We start from the raw sequence: 17,216 nt of genomic DNA, 5'->3' as shown, positions 1-17,216 counted from the left end.
CTTGCTGTGGAATGCCTCAATATGTAGTCTGCTAGTAATATAACCACCACAAAACAGGACAGAAGAATACCCTACCCAAGGAAGGAAGGTCCTTCCCTTTCCAGCTCCAATATTTAGATAGTGCATGCAGGACATGAAATAACAGTAATAAAGGAAACCATATAGAATTGCTGAATAGTGGAGCCAGGGAGAAATGATACTTACTCCTTTGTTGTACTCCACTTTCCAGTCTGTTTATACAGCAGCTTTGACAACAGCAATAGAGCATGTGCTGGAACAAGTAATTGGATTGAGATTTGTGATCAGACTTTGCAGCTTAGGAAAAACAAATTAATTTACACACTTCCGATAATCCTTTCAAGTGTACATTTTAGGGACATTTTGCACTGTTGATAAACAAATTAAAATCACTTCATCAGCCTTCAGAATTTGAAGAACAATTACAGTTAATTCTTACTAATCCTGGTGATCTTCCAAATGTCTGTTGTTTATTGCTTGTGGGTTTTTTCCTCTTTTTTATTTATGGATAAGCTATGTACTCATGAAAATAATGGGCTAGTTGCTGTGTACTGTATCCACTTCTGTGCAATCATATGCCCACAAGCTTAAATCCTAACCTTCAATATGCCTTTTTTCTCCTGAAGCTTTTTTGATCACACCATATCCTATTTTATAGTATGATACCTTCATTTATGACATTGTAGTATGTTTTAGAGTTCAAAAAAAAAATCTGATTTATGTTACGGCATAATATATGGTCGGTGACTAATAATGTACTGGGTGGCATTGAGCTAAAATTTGTCACTTCATCACAGGGCTAGAACATCTTTATAATCCGGCATAAAAAAAGGCAGGAAGAGCGCTTCTCAACTTTATGGCTCCTTTTCTTATTTATCCCTCTGTTTCTACTGTATGAATTATAGTCTATGTACACATGAGGTTTGCTCATTATCTTTTGAAGGACAACAGAAGAAATACTATACATCTTATTTTTATGTAGTGGCTTTGATACCCAGTATTGCAAAATGTGTCACCAAGAATGTCTGTCTGTCATAAACTAAAGAGAAAAAGAGGATTGAAGGTGAAATTTAAAGTGAGGCTCCCGAGCCTCAGTCTGCATATCCCTGCGATAAGAAGGTTTTTGCCCACCTAAGTCGGTTAGGCTGGATTTGTCTCTAATTTTTTATTTATTTTTAAGTGTGGGCCAGGCCTAAGCCATGCTGGCAGAAGTCCAGTTTTGCCAGTGTAACTCCACTAGGGGCTTTTGCCAGGACAGCATTGTCATCACACCCTTAACTAATGTAGCTATGTTGGCAAAAGTTTGTATTGTTGATCGGGGCTGAGAGCAGACTGGGAATAAAAAGGACAGAGATCAAGCAGCAAGAGCAGTTAACTTGGGGCGATGGAAATATAATTTAGTTATAAGCAGAAGGTATGCTTGGAATAATAAACTAGAAGTGAAACTATTTTAAAAGAAAAGGAGTACTTGTGGCACCTTAGAGACTAACCAATTTATTTGAGCATAAGCTTTTGTGAGCTACAGCTCACTTCATCGGATGCATTCAGTGGAAAATACAGTGAGGAGTTTTATATACACACAGAACATAAAAAAAAATGAGTCTTTATCATGCACACTGTAAGGAGAGTGATCACTTAAGATGAGCTATTGTGGGGGGGGAGGGGGGGACCTTTTGTAGTGAATTAAGGTGGGCCATTACCAGTAGTTAACAAGAAGGTCTGAGGAACAGTGGGGGGGAATAAACAAGGGGAAATACATTTACTTCGTGTGATGACTCAACCACTCCCAGTTTCTATTCAAGTCTAAGTTAATTGTATCCAATTTGCAAATTAATTCCAATTCAGCAGTTTCTCTGAGAGTGGTTAGTCTCTAAGGTGCCACAAGTACTCCTTTTCTTTTTGCGAATACAGACTAACACGGCTGCTACTCTGAAACCTATTATAAAAGGACGCATTCAAATAGGTTTGTAGTAATATCTGATTGATCCTTCTCCAGTTGCACTTTGACTTGTCTCTTTCCCCTTAGAACTCTGTTTAGTTTTACACTATAATATTTAACTCCATCAGTGATACCAGCTCTGTTCTGGGGGATGGGTTTTGTTAGATTGATCGCCCTTTTAATGGTAGGATATATGTTTCTGTTTTACTGCTGAACAAATAGAACTCGGTATAGTTCACTTACAGAAACTCTCAGACCGCTGCTGAACACTTTCAAAAATTCCACCCCAACTCTGCTCTCACAGAAGCCAAAGATAAATCCCTCTCTGACTTCAGTGGGAACAGAATTAGGCCAGTGCTGCACACTTCTGAAAACCCCATCCTGTGTATGGGGAAATTATTATCCTGTTGAGAGAATAGCATACCTCTACCCAGAGAACTGGTGGGTCTGACAAAGGATTGGTAAATAACTTAACAAACTTTGCTGCATAATTATTTGAATACTGTTCAACCTGCTCTGGAGTGAGTCAAATATTTTATTAATAAACTATCAAAAATACATCCAGAATTGCTGAATATTTTTACCAGTTGAATATTCAAACCGCTACACACATTGTTTCTGATATATTTCGCATTTAGCCATTCAGCAAAAACTTCAGCATAAAGCCCATGACAAAATAAAATTTAAGTTGAGTTAATTAAAATAAAATTTAATTAACTCAACTTAAATTAATTAAGTTAATCAATTAATTGAGTTAATCAAAATAAAATTTAAGTTGAGTTAATTGCTTGAGTTAGCTGTGATAGACAGCCATAGTAAAATAAATATATATATACATTCAGTATGTTGAATGAATATTTTAAAACACAACTGTTGAATGTGTGTATATGTATATGTGTGTGTGTATATAAAAATATAAATAAATACAATTTTTTATGCTGGTTTTCATCAAACCCAGAAATTCTGAAATCTTCATTTTAAATTTTTTTCCCCATTCCTCCCTCCCCTCCCCTTTTTTCCCTGTTTTCCTTAATTATTTTTTGCCACTCAATGCAGTAGGATAAATTGTCTAGATTTTTTTCACCTTTTCTTTAATTGCTCTGTAATTTCTCAAAGCTTCCTCAAATTTGGAAATGATAGTTGCAAAAGGAGAAATGAAACTCTTTAACTGTTACTCTGTAACTCGTCATTGGAGAAGTTTTGAGAAATGTATAAAGAACTGAGAGAGGGAGGGAAAGGGGAAGGAATCGGGAAATAATTCCCAATCCCTGTGAGATGAAAGCTTTTTATTATTTTTTTGGGGTGGGGGGGATTTTGCTTCTTTTTTAACCAGATTTAGCAGTTCTCTTAACTACTGTTCAATTCCTGCCAGCAGATGATCTAGAACTGCCCCTTGTATCCTCTTGTGGTGGTTTGCAGACACTTGGGGATGTTCCGTAGCTCTGTAAGGAATTGTAAATTCACTCAGATCTGAGGGGACTGTCCCCCTGCAGAATGGCTGCTGTTACGCCCACCTTTTTCAGGGCAATTGGTAGAGTGCAGAGGAGCGTTGTTTTCCTCTCACTGTGCATTTATTGCATTCATGTTTGCCCTGCATCAGGTCAGTTGAGCGCTGACATGCAAATAGAATGAAGGCACTTCAACTCCCTTTAGATTTATGTAACAAACAAGAGATGGCAAAGCCAGCAGAGAGCAATAAATTTTATTTTTCTCTGGGTAACTTTTTTAATGCAGCTAGCACAGATTGCTTTATTCTTTTTTCCTCTTGACTTTCCTTGAAATTGGAGCTTCTTGGGGGTTTTTTGGGTGGCGATGGTTGTTTTTATTTTTAATAACTTCTTCCCCCCCCCCCCTTAGATGTCCCTTCTGTGTCTTGCACAGAAAAATTGTTTCCTCCAGTCATACTTCTGAGTAGATCCGTGGTAGAAGAGTATACTGGTGTGGCTTCCTTTTCTCTTGCTGCAGTACTGTAAACACCCTATTGCTGAGCCCTTTCTTTGCTGTCCGCCATCCTATAACTGTTTTTAGTGAACAGCTCACCTCTACAGAAGTGAGATATTGAACATTTGGTAGAGCAGGGCGCCAGGATACTCGGGTGGAAGTTGAGAGTTGATGTTGGTAGGGGGACAGAAGGAGGGGGCTGAATAAGGAGGAAGGTTGCTGGGAGGGTAGTCTAGTGTATTTAACTGATATGTAATTTTTAACAAGACACCTGCCACCATATTGTGTTTGCTTATATGTCATATCCCCAGCCTTCATCTGATTTTTGTCTTAATAGAATGTGTGCTTTTTGGGCAAGGACTATGCCTTCTTCGGTGTTTGGAAAGTGCCTAACGTGCTTTGGGCATTAACACAATATAATTAATTATAAAAACAGTATATCCTTCATTTAAGTTGCTGATATGAAACTGTGGAAAAATACATAAATACATTTGGACTTTTTGTGCTCTGACACATAAAGAAATGTGGCTATTGCTGTAATCTAACTGGATTTAAGATTAAACAAATAAGGAAAAATTATGTTTTTTTGGTGGGCACTGTGGTAAGTAGCAGAAGTGCTAGCAAACGAGTTATACTATTTTGAGGTTGAACACAGATACTTTTTTATATCTACTTATCTACCTACCTACCTACATATTCCACTACTGGATTAGTGAAGAAGATAACTGTAATAGCTTTCTGTATAGTGTCTCTTTTTCTATATCAAAAGGCAATCTAGTATGTTAGAAAAAGATTGTCAAATATTTAACCACACCTTCCATTTTTGTGTACATATGTAGAAGACACATGATGGGGTGGTACAATATTATTTATAAGACCTCAGTGCTATATGGGGATATGCTAGCACAGGTCTCTACCTACTCAGCCCTGACCTACACTGGAGGGGGGGGAGGGTGTTTTGATCTAAGTTACGCAACTTCAGCTACATGAATAACGTAGCTGAAATTGACGTACTTAGATCGACTTACTGTGGTGTCTTCACTGCGGTGAGTCGACTGCTGCCGCTCCCTCGTCGACTCTGCCTGCGCCTCTCGTGGTGCTGGGGTACAGGAGTCAACGGGAGAGTGCTTGGGGGTCGATTTATTGTGTCAAGACTAGATGTGATAAATCCATCCCCGCTGGATTGATCACTGCCCGCCAATCCAGCGGGTAGTGAAGACATACCCTCAGGGTCCCAGACCTGGAAGACTCTGCTCTGCCCTTTCCTTCATAAGCATTGGGATTCCTCTGATCAGAAACCAGAGGCCGGGACTGAATATTTCTTAAGTACAATGTGAGTTTGACTTGAGGTTCTAGCTAAAGAAAGAGAGGGATGGCAAGTGGAATATAAGTTAGAGGATCTGTTCAAACTAATGTTCTGAAAGAGAAAATTCAGACAAATTTAGTATGAATTCTGTAGTCCTACGATGTGATCAGCAGAGAATGAAGCTTGCTATTATGAATGCATTTGCTACAGTCTTTAAACATATGGCTGTTTCCCATTTTCTCCTCACTAACTGTGAAGCTTCACTTTGAGTCCTTCTACTGTACAAATCAATAACTTAAAATGGCTTTGTCATTTCACTTTTATTCAGGGCTTTGCGCTTGACTAAAGTAGTGCACTCTATGGTGACATCTTCATAAGAAACTGGCTTTCTTTTTTTCCCTTAAGCGCTAACTTGAAAAAAAGCCAGGTTGTTTGTATGAAAGACACAAATATTTTGTCTCCTCTTAACCTTTTTATTGTCTCCTTCTCTGCTATCACTCAATTCTGTACTTCTCCAAATCTAATGATGTGACATTTGTCGGTTGTGAATTTCAACAAAAAATACAGGATCCTTCTCTGTAGGCTCATGAAAGGAGGGGGAGGGTATAGAATAATGTTGCTGGTCTTTTATATATCTGTCCTGAATGGACTCTGGGTTGGAAGGAAAGTAAGCATTCTATTTAGTTCCTTTCGTTTGGATGTGGCTATTTAGTATTAATGTTTCTGTTGGCAAATTTAACGTGTTCAGTGTATGTTTTGTAGAGCAGTGCCTCATTTGCGTGCAGTCTTTTGGAAAGTCAGGGTTTTTTTTAATTCTTGAGGGTAATTGTCTGGATGTTCTCAACAAAACTCTTGCAGAACTTATTCATTCTTTAAACTCTGATAATATCCCATTTATAAATATTTTTGTAACTTCTGCGACATACTTGGTGATTGAGCAGAGGCAGGGGGAAATATAGTAAAGTATTCCATAATGGTAAAGTTGGTCTAATCCAGAGGTTCTCAAACTGGGGGTGGGTGGGTCCTCTTGTGTGGGAGGGGGTTGTGGAATGTATTCTGTGGGGCATGAGAAACTTTAGGGAGGAAAAAACCTCACTGCACACATTTTACCCCACAACAACAAATAATTAGCAGAGCTGATTCCTCCAGATATGTCAGGTCCTTAGATGGCGCTGTGTGTTTTGATGGATTTCTGTTAAGCTTGCATAGCATTATACAGAGTCTTTGCCATCTGTACCTTAGTCCGTTTTCTACAACACAACGTGCACAATTAATTGTAAGCATGCATCACAATCACAGTTTTGCTCTTATTAGAATGGCTCATTGGCTCATTCGTGCAACAGAAAAAAACTCAACTCAAGTAAAAAACCCAGAAGCCGAAACGGATTCAAGTGAAGTGCCTCTGCCGCTTTTATCAGTATATGTACTTGTGTTGCGGGAGGGATGCGGGGGGCGTGAACTACTACAGACACAAAGGAGGGGGGCGCGATCAAATAAATTTGAGAACCACTGGTCTAATCTGACAGTGAGCAGAACAGGTAATGTATAAGTATTACTCTCTTCAACACACCCTATAGAACATAAGAAGGGTCCTAAAGTGTTTACCCTGTTTCTGATATAGCAGTACAATTCAGGATAGCAAGTGGACTAAGTGTGTGGCTATTTATAATAATTTGCACATTTATGTTGTCCCTTTGATCTGAGAATCTTAAGCGTTTTGCAAACATTAATTAAATGAGTAGTCAGCGTGTTTGCTATCTACAGTCTCATGATTGGGTAATTGAAATAATCAGTTTGTTTTCCCTGAATTAATTTTTTTGTTGGGCATTTATAGCTCCTAAGTTAATACTCTTGGCTAGATTTGGTTAGTGCCTGTACTAGCAGACCAGGGGCTTATGTGAGTTCCTTAGCCATATGCAAGGTTAGAATGGTACTTTTTACTCCATTGCACAAGAGGTAAATGAGTACTCAAGGTACAAGGCAATGGACAGCTAGGATCCATTATGTTTGTATAGCACCTTGCTTTCTGAAGAATTGTAAGGTATTTTAGACTATGTAAGCTATAAAGGGCTCGTTTCATCTGCTGCTGAAAAGAAATCAACTTTGGAATAAAATACAGCACCTACTTAACAGCTCCCAGACACCCTACATAACAGTTTTAGGATGTGAAATGGAAGAATATCATTTCTAATTGAAACTGCAGAAGGAATTTAAATAGGCAAAAGATAATTGAGTTGGAATTTGGCCTTGAGATGTGGTTGACATTACTACTCTTTTGTGACACTGAAATTTGAACGTCCACAAGTGATCAGGGACTTGATCATGTATCTCTCAAGAACAGAGACCCAGCTCAGAACGTACCTTTATGCATCATTCGAGTCTTCTTCACATATGTGAATCTCACCTGCTGTCATGAGGATTTGGCTCAGTGCATTCTGAGAAGGGAAGAAGTGCTGTCTTCAGAACTAACAAAGCCAATTCCTGTTTGTACCTTGGACTTCCTGGGTTTACTGTCCAGACCAGTTCTATATAGCTTGTGAGATGTGATGGATTCACACAGCTCAAAGTGTTACGTATGTCTGCCAGTCACACGCTGCCATATAAATACTATTCTTATTGGGGTGAAATACTCTTTTTATTTTTCCTTATGAATTTTCCAGTTTTAGTCGTTGTAGAGTACCGGAGGCACACTGTACTGCAGCTCTATATACTTCTTGTGATGCAAGTGAAGCTAACACTATTTATATACACATTATAATCTGATTTTTACCCAAGCCTCTTGGACAAATATGAGAAGATTTCTTAAATGCTTCTTTTTGGGGGATGGGAGGAAATCTAGTTTTTGGTGGCTGTAATTTTAATTACACAAGTGAGCATCTGAGAGTCAAAATTGAGATCTACTATTTTATCTTGAATACTTTATTTTCTATCACTTTATCCTGATATTTTGGAGGTTGGCATTGAGACTCTTCATGGGTGACTCTACACATCATATACATAGAACAATTCTTTCTGTGCTACTTGTGTCAGATAGATAGTATTTCTTGTAGGACATATAGGTATGTTTGACTCAGCATGTGCATTTTTTTTTTTACCTTCAGGCTTTTGTGGAGGCCCAGAATAAGATTACAGTGCCCTTTCTTGAGCAGTGTCCTGTCAGAGGGTTATTCAAAGAACGAATGACTGAGCTCTATGACTATCCCAAGTACAGTTGCCACTTCAAGAAAGGAAAAAGGTATGTAAAGAAAGCCGTTGGGTGCTTTTTAGATCATAAAGCTGAATTCTCAGCCCTGGAAATTCAAAATAACTATTAACTTGATCTGTTCCATTCACTTTACAAATTATCAAATGTAGTAAATTAGGAAGAATGTGATTGTGTGGTCCAGTAGATAGGATCCTAGTCCTAGAGACCTGAGTTCTATTCCCATTACTCCTGATGCCCTTTTTTTGTGACCATGGACAAAACAGTTTTCCCTTCTGTGCCTCGGATCCTTTGGTAATAAATGCCATTTAATGATAAAATTCTTTCAGAGCTTGGTATGGTCATTATATTTAAATGGACATCCAACTTGAAAAATCACATTTTTTGACTGAATATTTTGTTTCTATTATAGTTATAAGTAATACCTAGGATTACTAAACTGGAAAGGTTGGGGGGCTGGAGGAAATTATGCTATTTTTTGGTTGGTTTACTTGGTGCAATTGACAGGACTTTACATAGTCATTTTCATTTTCTTTCTATGGATATTCTTATTCTAGGCAAGGAATTCCCCTATCCCTTCCATGCTGCTTCACAGAGTTCGGGAAATGAGGACTACTCAGAAAGTGGGGTTTTGCTACACAAAGCCACGGAGAGGAGCTGTAGCTCCTCATATTTCAGATAGGGATGCTATAGGTATTCACTATCCATTAGTAATGATCAACCTCATGTGAGAGACTAACTTCAAAAAAACTCTGATTGTTGTACCACTTCTAATCATATTTATCCAGATCTAGAGATTACATGATCTAAAAAAGGCTTTCTCATGTACATCTTACTCAGTTGAAATAAGGCCTATAAACTTCTTATGGTTATAATGTTTAGAAATTAATAAATCCTATCATTTCAACTATAAGATAAGAAATAGCAGCTGCAACTAAGCATCTCTGAAACAGCAGGTATTACAAATACTCTTTAAAAAGCTCAGGGAGCACAAAAAGTTTTCTGGGAAACAGTGGTCCAGTCATGCTAATTTAGTAAACTAGGAAGTGAAAATACCTGGCAACACAGAAGTGAAACTAACTAAAAAAAAAAAAAAAAAATGCAGTCAGATGGAAAAAATACACATAATTTACTTTTAAAAAATACCCTTCAACTTTCATAATCTAAACTGCATATTTTGCAACAGGGTGGGTGAGATAGTATTTTTTTTATTGAACCAACTTCTGTTGGTGAGAAACATAGGCGCTGACTCTGTGGGTGCTCCAGCACTGGAGCAGCTATGGAAAAATTTAGTGGGTGCTTAGCACCCACCGGCAGCCAGCTCCCTCCCTCCCTCCCAAGTGCCTCCCACCCATGTGATCAACTGTTCCGCGGCATGTAGGAGGCGCTGGATGGGAAGGGATGGAGAGGGGACGGTGAAGAGATGGGGTGTGGGTGAGGGGTTGGGAGAAGAGGTCCAGTGGGGGTGGGGCTTGGGGCGGAATGGGGAGTTGAGCACCCTTGGGACCCTGAGAAAGCCAGCACCTGTGGTGAGAGAGACAAGCTTTCAAGCTGATACCGAGCTCTTCTTCAGGACCTGTGTAAACTCGAAAGCTTCTCTCTCTCACCAACAGAAGTTGGTCCACTAAAAGATATTAGCTCACCCACTTTGTGTCTCTAATATCCTGGGATCAACATGGCTACAACAACGTTGCATACAATCTTGTGCAACAGTCAGTTCTGTCGGCTGAGGGTATTTACAAGCCCATTGTCTAAGTAGTTTCTAATCTCAGGGCTTTACTTTCATCACTGCTCCTAGAGTAACACAATAGTATATAACTGTTGGATTCCGAATTGTTTTAATTCATTGATGTCTGGAAGCAATGGAGAACCCCTCCCCCGAGAAGTTGTAGATTTGACTTGACCTCACTGGCAACTTAGTAATAAACTGCAGAGTCCTATACAATGAAACGAAGACACACACAGCCTTTGCAGGTTAGCTAGGTCCTTACTAGTTTGGAATAGTTTCACAATCGGCCTAAAGAAAACTGAAGTACTGTACCAACCTGTGCTGTGGGATGTACATGTCTAACTTCTTATTAAGATCAACAGTGCTCCGCTCAAGTCACTGGAGAAGTTCTGCAGCTTAGGGAGTATGTTGTCACAAAATGCCACAATTGATAATGAAGTTGCTCATTGCTTTCCCAAGGCCAGCTCTACATTTGGAATGCGGTCACACTGGCTGTGGAACAATAAGGGCATCAAAACAAGCCTTGCTTACAGTGCTTCTATATGGTTGTGAGATGTGGACAACATATCGCTGCCACATTGGGAAAACGTGTCCCACTATTTGACCCTGCAAACAGACTGAAGACAGCACATATGGAACAAGATTCCCAGTATCAAATTCCTTAATAGTTGTGGGATGTCTGGCATTCAGAGTATGTTCATAAAAGCGCAGCTGTGTTGATCTGGCTATGTTGTTTGTATGGCTGACTTGAGAATGCCCTAGGCTAGTGGCTTTCAAACTTTTTTTCTGGCTACCCAGTTGAAGAAAATTTGTGATGCTCATGATGCAGCGGAGCTGAGGATGAGGGATTTGGGGTGTGGAGGGGCTCAGAGCTGGAGCAGAGGGTTGTGGTGCGGGGGTGAGGGCTACGGAGTAGGGCCAGGAATGAGGGGTTCAGGATGTGGGAGGAAGCTTTGGACTAGGGGTGCAAGGGTTTGGAGTGCAGGAGGGGGTCAGGGCTCTGGACTGGGGGTGCAGGCTCTGGGGTGGCGCCGGGGATGAGGGATTTGGGCTGCAGGAAGGGGCTCTGGGTGGGGAGGTGGAGGGGCTCAAGGCTGGGGCAGGGGATTGGGGTGCAGGATTGGAGTATGGACTTGCCTCCAGTGGCTCCCGGTCAGCGGCGCAGCCAGGGTGCAGAGGCAGGCTTCCTGTCTGTCCTGGCGCTGCGGACCGGAAGAGGCCAGAAGCAGGTCTGGATCCTAGGTGGAGGTATGCAAGCAGCTTTCGTGGCTCTCGCCCACAGGCACCGGACCCCCCAGCTCCCACTGGCCAGTTCCCGGCCAACAGGAGTGCGGGGCAGGGGCAGCACGCAGAGCCCTGTGGTCCCCCCGCCTAGGAGACGGACCTGCTTCTGGCCGCTTCCGGGGCGCAGCGTAGTGTCAGAACAGGTAGGGACTAGCCTGCCTTAGCCGGGCAGCACTGCTGATCGGACTTTTAACGGCCTGGTCGGCAGTGTTGACCAGAGCCACGGTGACCCAGTGCCTTACATTCCAGTACTGGCTCATGACCCACAGTTTGAAAACCACTGCCCTAGGCCATACTGTGTGGTCAGCTAAAGCAAGGCACCTATTCTCATGGTGGCCAGTAAAAAGGGATATAAAGACGTGCTTCAATGTGCCAGGGTGACAAATGGGAAGCAACATCCCATGACAAAGCAAGATTTGTCATGTCGCCACTAACTGCTTTGAATCAAGGTGCATTAACATCTTGTGTGAAAAATGTGAACTGAGTAAAGCAAAGATGCGACAGTCTTCTGTCCCACATGCAATCGTGTTTGCAGTTCTTATCGTGGTCTGAACTTGCATACGCATCTTCACCTATATTGTTTGCTGAATCCTCGTACATGAGATTCTATCATCATCACTAATTTACGAAGACGAGATCAATTTCTTGGTTGAATTTATTAATTTCTAAGCACGCACTTCTAATACCCATTCCTCAGGTGGACAGCACCACTAATATAATTTTGTAACTCTTGGTTCATGCAGCTATCTCCTGACACTTATTACTGTTCTAGACCTTAGCAAGGAAATGCAGGGAAACAGTTTCAAATGCAGTTTCTTGTATTTAAAACTTACTTATCAGCCCCCAGATACAGTACTCAGGATGGAAGGAAAAATAAAGGAGTCATTCCCTCTAGGAAGCATATGAGGGGAAAAGTTTAGAGAATGAAAATTCTGAATTATTATTTTTAAAACTTAGAAAACCTTTGCACTCAGTATTACTGCTTCAAAGGTAAACAGTCCTGTGAAGCTTCCCTAACTTGCTAACATGTCAAGGTTGTCAAACGGTTCAGTGTCATGTTGTAGTGTGGAAGTTACTTCATCCTCTATTGTATATAGTTAGTCTGTGTGTGTTTGGGGTTTTTTGGTAGAGGGTGGCTTAGATGAATTCCACATTCCTCTATTCCAGAAGCATTTGGATACTCTTTTGTAAAGATGTTACTACTGTATGGCTTCTGTTTCTTTTATGGCTTCTTATCAATCTTTCACACCCTATTCTTCTTCTTCTTTTTTTTTTTTTTTTTTTTTTTTTTAAAAGTTGATCTGGAAAATTTAAAATAGTTCCTTTTTACTTATTCAGTTTGTGTTTTCCAGGTATTTTCACTTTTACAATACTGGACTGCAGAACCAACGAGTATTATATGTGCAAGAATCCTTGGATGCTGATGCCAAAATATTTCTTGATCCAAATAAGCTTTCTGATGATGGCACTGTGGCTTTACGAGGTCAGTGAGGCAGGAGATTTTTAAAAAACAGAGGCTACAAAAACTATAAAAGTTAGGGGGTTTTGTTTACATCAAAACATAATGTTCATAAGTATTTTTATGGGGAAAGCTGTGGTGTCTGATAGGGGTTTTGTCTACTCAAAATAAAAAAGCAAAAGATAAAAAGGTGAGTGCGAGGAATTCTCATTACTTAAAAAAATTCCTAATGATTATTAGTTTCTTATGTGTCTGCGGAAAGAATATCTAATGTCACTTGCTAACCTTGGGTAATCTTTCCTCGGTCTCTCTCTCAGCACAGGCTGTTGGCTTTCTGGATTGTTTATAATCCTCATATGCATTTGTGTGATGGACACCTCTAATACTCAGGTGCCTCAGCACTTTCTAGTGTAACTTCTTTCAAATGTCAGTTCAAAGTATTTGTCCAGCTTTATGCCAGAAATGGTAATTATTGGGCAAGGCAGAGTGGGAGTTCTACAGAGTAGTGCTTTGCCTCTCCACTGATTGTCTGTCCAGTACAGAGTCTAGTTAAAGATGCTGATCTACCTTTTACAAAAGTTTTTGTATGTTAATTAAGCTGTACCTGTGGCACTGTCATGTCAGCCTCATGCTACATCCATGCACAGCCCAGCTGCCTTGAACAAGCAACGAATGCCTCTCACTTGAGGCAGAATCCTAGTGAAGGCCAGACAGTATGTAGCTTTTACATGAGCTAGCAGGTTGAGTTAAAGAGTGTGTGAGGGAGCTATGGGCTTACCTTAACCTACTAACTCATGTGAAATGTACAAGCTGCCTCTGTAGGCTGAACTGTTTGGCAGTAGTGACCATAATGTAATTAAATTTAATATCCTTGTAGGAGGTGAAAATATCAAAACCTCCACCACAGTAACATTTAACTTTTAAAAAGGGGAACTACACAAGAATAAGGATGCTAGTTACATGGAAATTGAAAAGAGCAGTCACAAAGGTAAAATGCCTGCAACCAACATGGAGACAACTTAAAAACACTATAACAGGCTCAGACTAAATGTATACCCCAGATAACAAAAGACTGTAGAAGGATCAAAAGAATGCCACCGTGGCTAAACAGTGGAGGATGGTAGAGACAAAACGGCATCCTTTAAAATATGGAAGTCAAATCCTAATGAGGAAAATAGGAAGGAACATAGACACTGACAAGTAAATTTAAAAAAAATTTAGTAAGGCAGACCAAGAAAGCATTTGAGAAGAACTTGCTAAAGATGCCGAAACTAACAGTAACCTTTGGTTTTTTTTAAAAAAAAAAAATACATCAGAAGCAGGAAGCTTGCCAAACAGGAGTGGGGCCACTGGATGATAGAGGTGCTAAAGGAGCACTCAAAGAAGACGAGGCCATTGTAGAGAAGCTAAATGAATTCTTTGCATTCGTCTTCACTGTAGAGGATGTGGGGGATATACATCAGAGCTGATCTTTGGTAGTGACAAAATTTGAACTGCTGTCCAACTTGATGTGTCAGTAGAAAAATTTCGGAACAAATTGATCAATAAACTGTAGTAAGTCACCAGGACCAGATGGTATTCCCCCAAGAGTTCTGAAAGAATTTAAGTATAACATTACAGAACTACTATCACTGAAATCAGCCTCTGTACCAGATAACTGGAAGGTACTGAATGTAATGCTGTCTTTTTAAAAGAGGCAATCCTGGCAATTACAAGCAGGTGAGCCCAAATTAAGTACTGAGCACCAGTACTTTTGTAAAGGGAAGTCATGCCTCATTGATTCATTAGAGTTCCTTGAGGGAGCCAACAAGAATACAACCTAATATCTTTATCAGTTTAACAAGCCTCGTGGATAAGGGAGAAGCAGTAGATGTGACATATCTCAAGTTTAGTAAAAGGCTTTTGATACTGTCTCACATGACCCTCTTATAAGCAAACTATGGAAATATAGCTTAGAGAAACCTACTATAAGGTGGGTGCACAACTGGTTAGAAAACTGAACTCAGAGAAGTTATCATTGGTTCGCTCTTATCCCATGGCTACTTAGGATATGTCTACACTCCAATTAAACACCTGCAGCTGTCCCATCTCAGTGCAGGGGACTGGATTAGATGATCTATTGAGGTCCCTTCCAGTCCTACATTTCTATAATTCTGTGTGGAAAAGGGTGATCCAGTTGATACAGTATACTTGGATTTTCAGAAAGCCTTTGACAAGGTCCCTTTGAGGAAACTGAGGGCATGTCTACACTGTGATGAAACACTGGCAACTGGCCTTTGTCAGCTGACTCAGGCTCCTGGGACTCAGGCTATGGGGCTGTTTAATTGCAGTATAGAGATGCTTGGGCCTGGGCTCTGGAACCCTTCCCCTCCCGAGGTCCTCAAGCCAGAATCTGAACATTACACTGCAATTAAACAGCCCCATAGCACGAGCCCGAGTCAGCTGAGATGGGACAGCTGCAGGTGTTTAATTGCAGTGTAGACATATCCTAAGTAGCCATGGAATAAGAGTGAAGGTCCTTTTGTAGATCAGTAACTGGTTGCAAGGGAGGAAACAAAGGGTAGGAATAAATAGTCAGTTTTCACAATGGAGAGGGATGAACAGTGCAGTCCTCCAAGGATCTGTACTGGGACCGGTACTGTTCAGTATATTCATTAATTATCTGGAAAAGGGCACAAACAGTGAAGTGGTGAAGTTTGCAGATGATACAAAATTATTCAAGATAGTTAACTCCTCACAGTATGCTTTGGACTTAGAGGGATCTCACAAAACTGGGTAACGGAGCAACAATGTCAGATGTAATTCAACATAGATAGGCGCAAAATAATGCACATGGGGGGAAAAATAATCCCAACTATCCATATACAATAGATTCTAAATTAACTGTTATCACCCAAGAAAGTGATCATGGAGTTACCATGGATAGTTCTCTGAAAACGTCATCTCAATGCACCGCAGCAGTCTAAAAGGCTAACAGTACGTTTGGAACTATTAGAAAAGGGATAGAAACTAAGACGAAAATCATAATGCCAATATATAAATCCATGGAGCACCAATGCCTTGAATACTGTATCCAGTTCTAGTTGCCCCATCTCAAAAACGTTATAGTGGAACTGGAAAAAGTTCAGAGAAAGGCAAGAAAGATGACCACAGGTAAGGAATGGTTTCCACATGAGCAGGGACTAAAAAGATTTGGGCTGTTCAACTTAAAAAAAGAGACAACTAAGGGGGGATATGATACAGGTCTATAAAATTGTAAGAGGTGTGGAAAAAGTAAATAACACTTCGCTGTTTACCCTGTTTATTTACCTTTTCACATGATACAAAAACCAGGAGTTACCTGATTAAATTAAGAGGCAGCAGGTTTAATACAAACAAGAAAGTCCTTCTCTCACAAAGCACAACTAACCTGTGGAACTCATTGTCATGACATATGATGGCCAAAAGTATAACTAGTTTAAAAAAAGACCTGGGTATGTTCATGAAGGATAAGTCCATCAGTGACTATTAGCCAAGGTGGTGAGTGATCTCCGGCAACCCTAAACCTTTGACTAGCAGGGAGTGGAAGACTGATGGATCATTCCATAATTGCCCTGTTCTGTATACTCCCCCTGAAGCTCTGTTGGGAGACAGGATACTGGGCAAAGTTGACGATAGTCTGGCTCAGCAAGGCAGCTCTTATGTTCTTGCCTCAAGTGAGTTAACACTTTTTTTCCTATTGAAGACAAGGCCTTATGAGCTATAAAGGTAGGTGCATGTGCACAGTGGTGGAGGAAGGCTTTAAAAAAAAATCATAATCATTTAACTTGTAATTATATTGCTAGTTGAAACACCAGGCCAAATTCAGGCTTGGTGTAATCCATTTTTTTCAGTAGAGTTGAGCTTGTTTATAACCAGACTGAATTTGTCCCTGCGTGCCTGGGCCAACATCCATCTAAGGCCCTCCTGAAAGATGTTGCAGAATCTTGTTTTCCTCCCATGATTCAGATAGAAGTACATAAATCTCGGGTCTTTTCCAACTAATTCTATTAGGTCATATAATCTGTCCATCTGGTGGTGCAGAGTTTTTTCCAGTATATTTCTCTCTATTTTCTATTGCTTTGCAGAGTCTAACTTGAAATGACTCTCAGGAATGGCAATCGCTTTCTTTGAGGAAGTTTGTCTTTTGTCAGCCCACCTCTACTTCTTTAACTTCCTGTTAATTTAATTATAAGCCTGCCCCTCTGCTTTCCACCAGCATCTACAGGCAATTGAGGAAGAGGCTCACAGTTCAGATACTTGTTAGTAGATTGTCCTCAGCATTTGTCATGTGCCAGTCTTTCTTTGTGTAAAAAGGAT

At 40.3% G+C, this 17,216-nt stretch overlaps 1 protein-coding gene across 4 annotated transcripts in view; it reads left to right on the top strand.

Moving 5' to 3' along the window:
• The window catches only part of PREP (prolyl endopeptidase), a 177,206-nt gene that overhangs the window by 9,812 nt on the left and 150,178 nt on the right, over positions 1-17,216 (top strand). For all 4 annotated transcript variants that reach the window (XM_073336887.2, XM_073336888.2, XM_073336890.2 and 1 more), the window contains exons 3-4: positions 8,306-8,439; positions 12,772-12,902. In XM_073336887.2, the coding sequence (XP_073192988.1) occupies positions 8,306-8,439; positions 12,772-12,902 (265 nt within the window). The remainder of the gene's footprint in view (positions 1-8,305; positions 8,440-12,771; positions 12,903-17,216) is intronic.

The sequence above is a fragment of the Lepidochelys kempii genome, chromosome 3, assembly GCF_965140285.1.
Source record: "Lepidochelys kempii isolate rLepKem1 chromosome 3, rLepKem1.hap1, whole genome shotgun sequence".
Classification (NCBI taxonomy): domain Eukaryota; kingdom Metazoa; phylum Chordata; order Testudines; family Cheloniidae; genus Lepidochelys; species Lepidochelys kempii.
The sequence above is the reverse complement of the archived record's forward strand: the minus strand, read 5'-3'. Positions and strand labels throughout refer to the sequence as shown.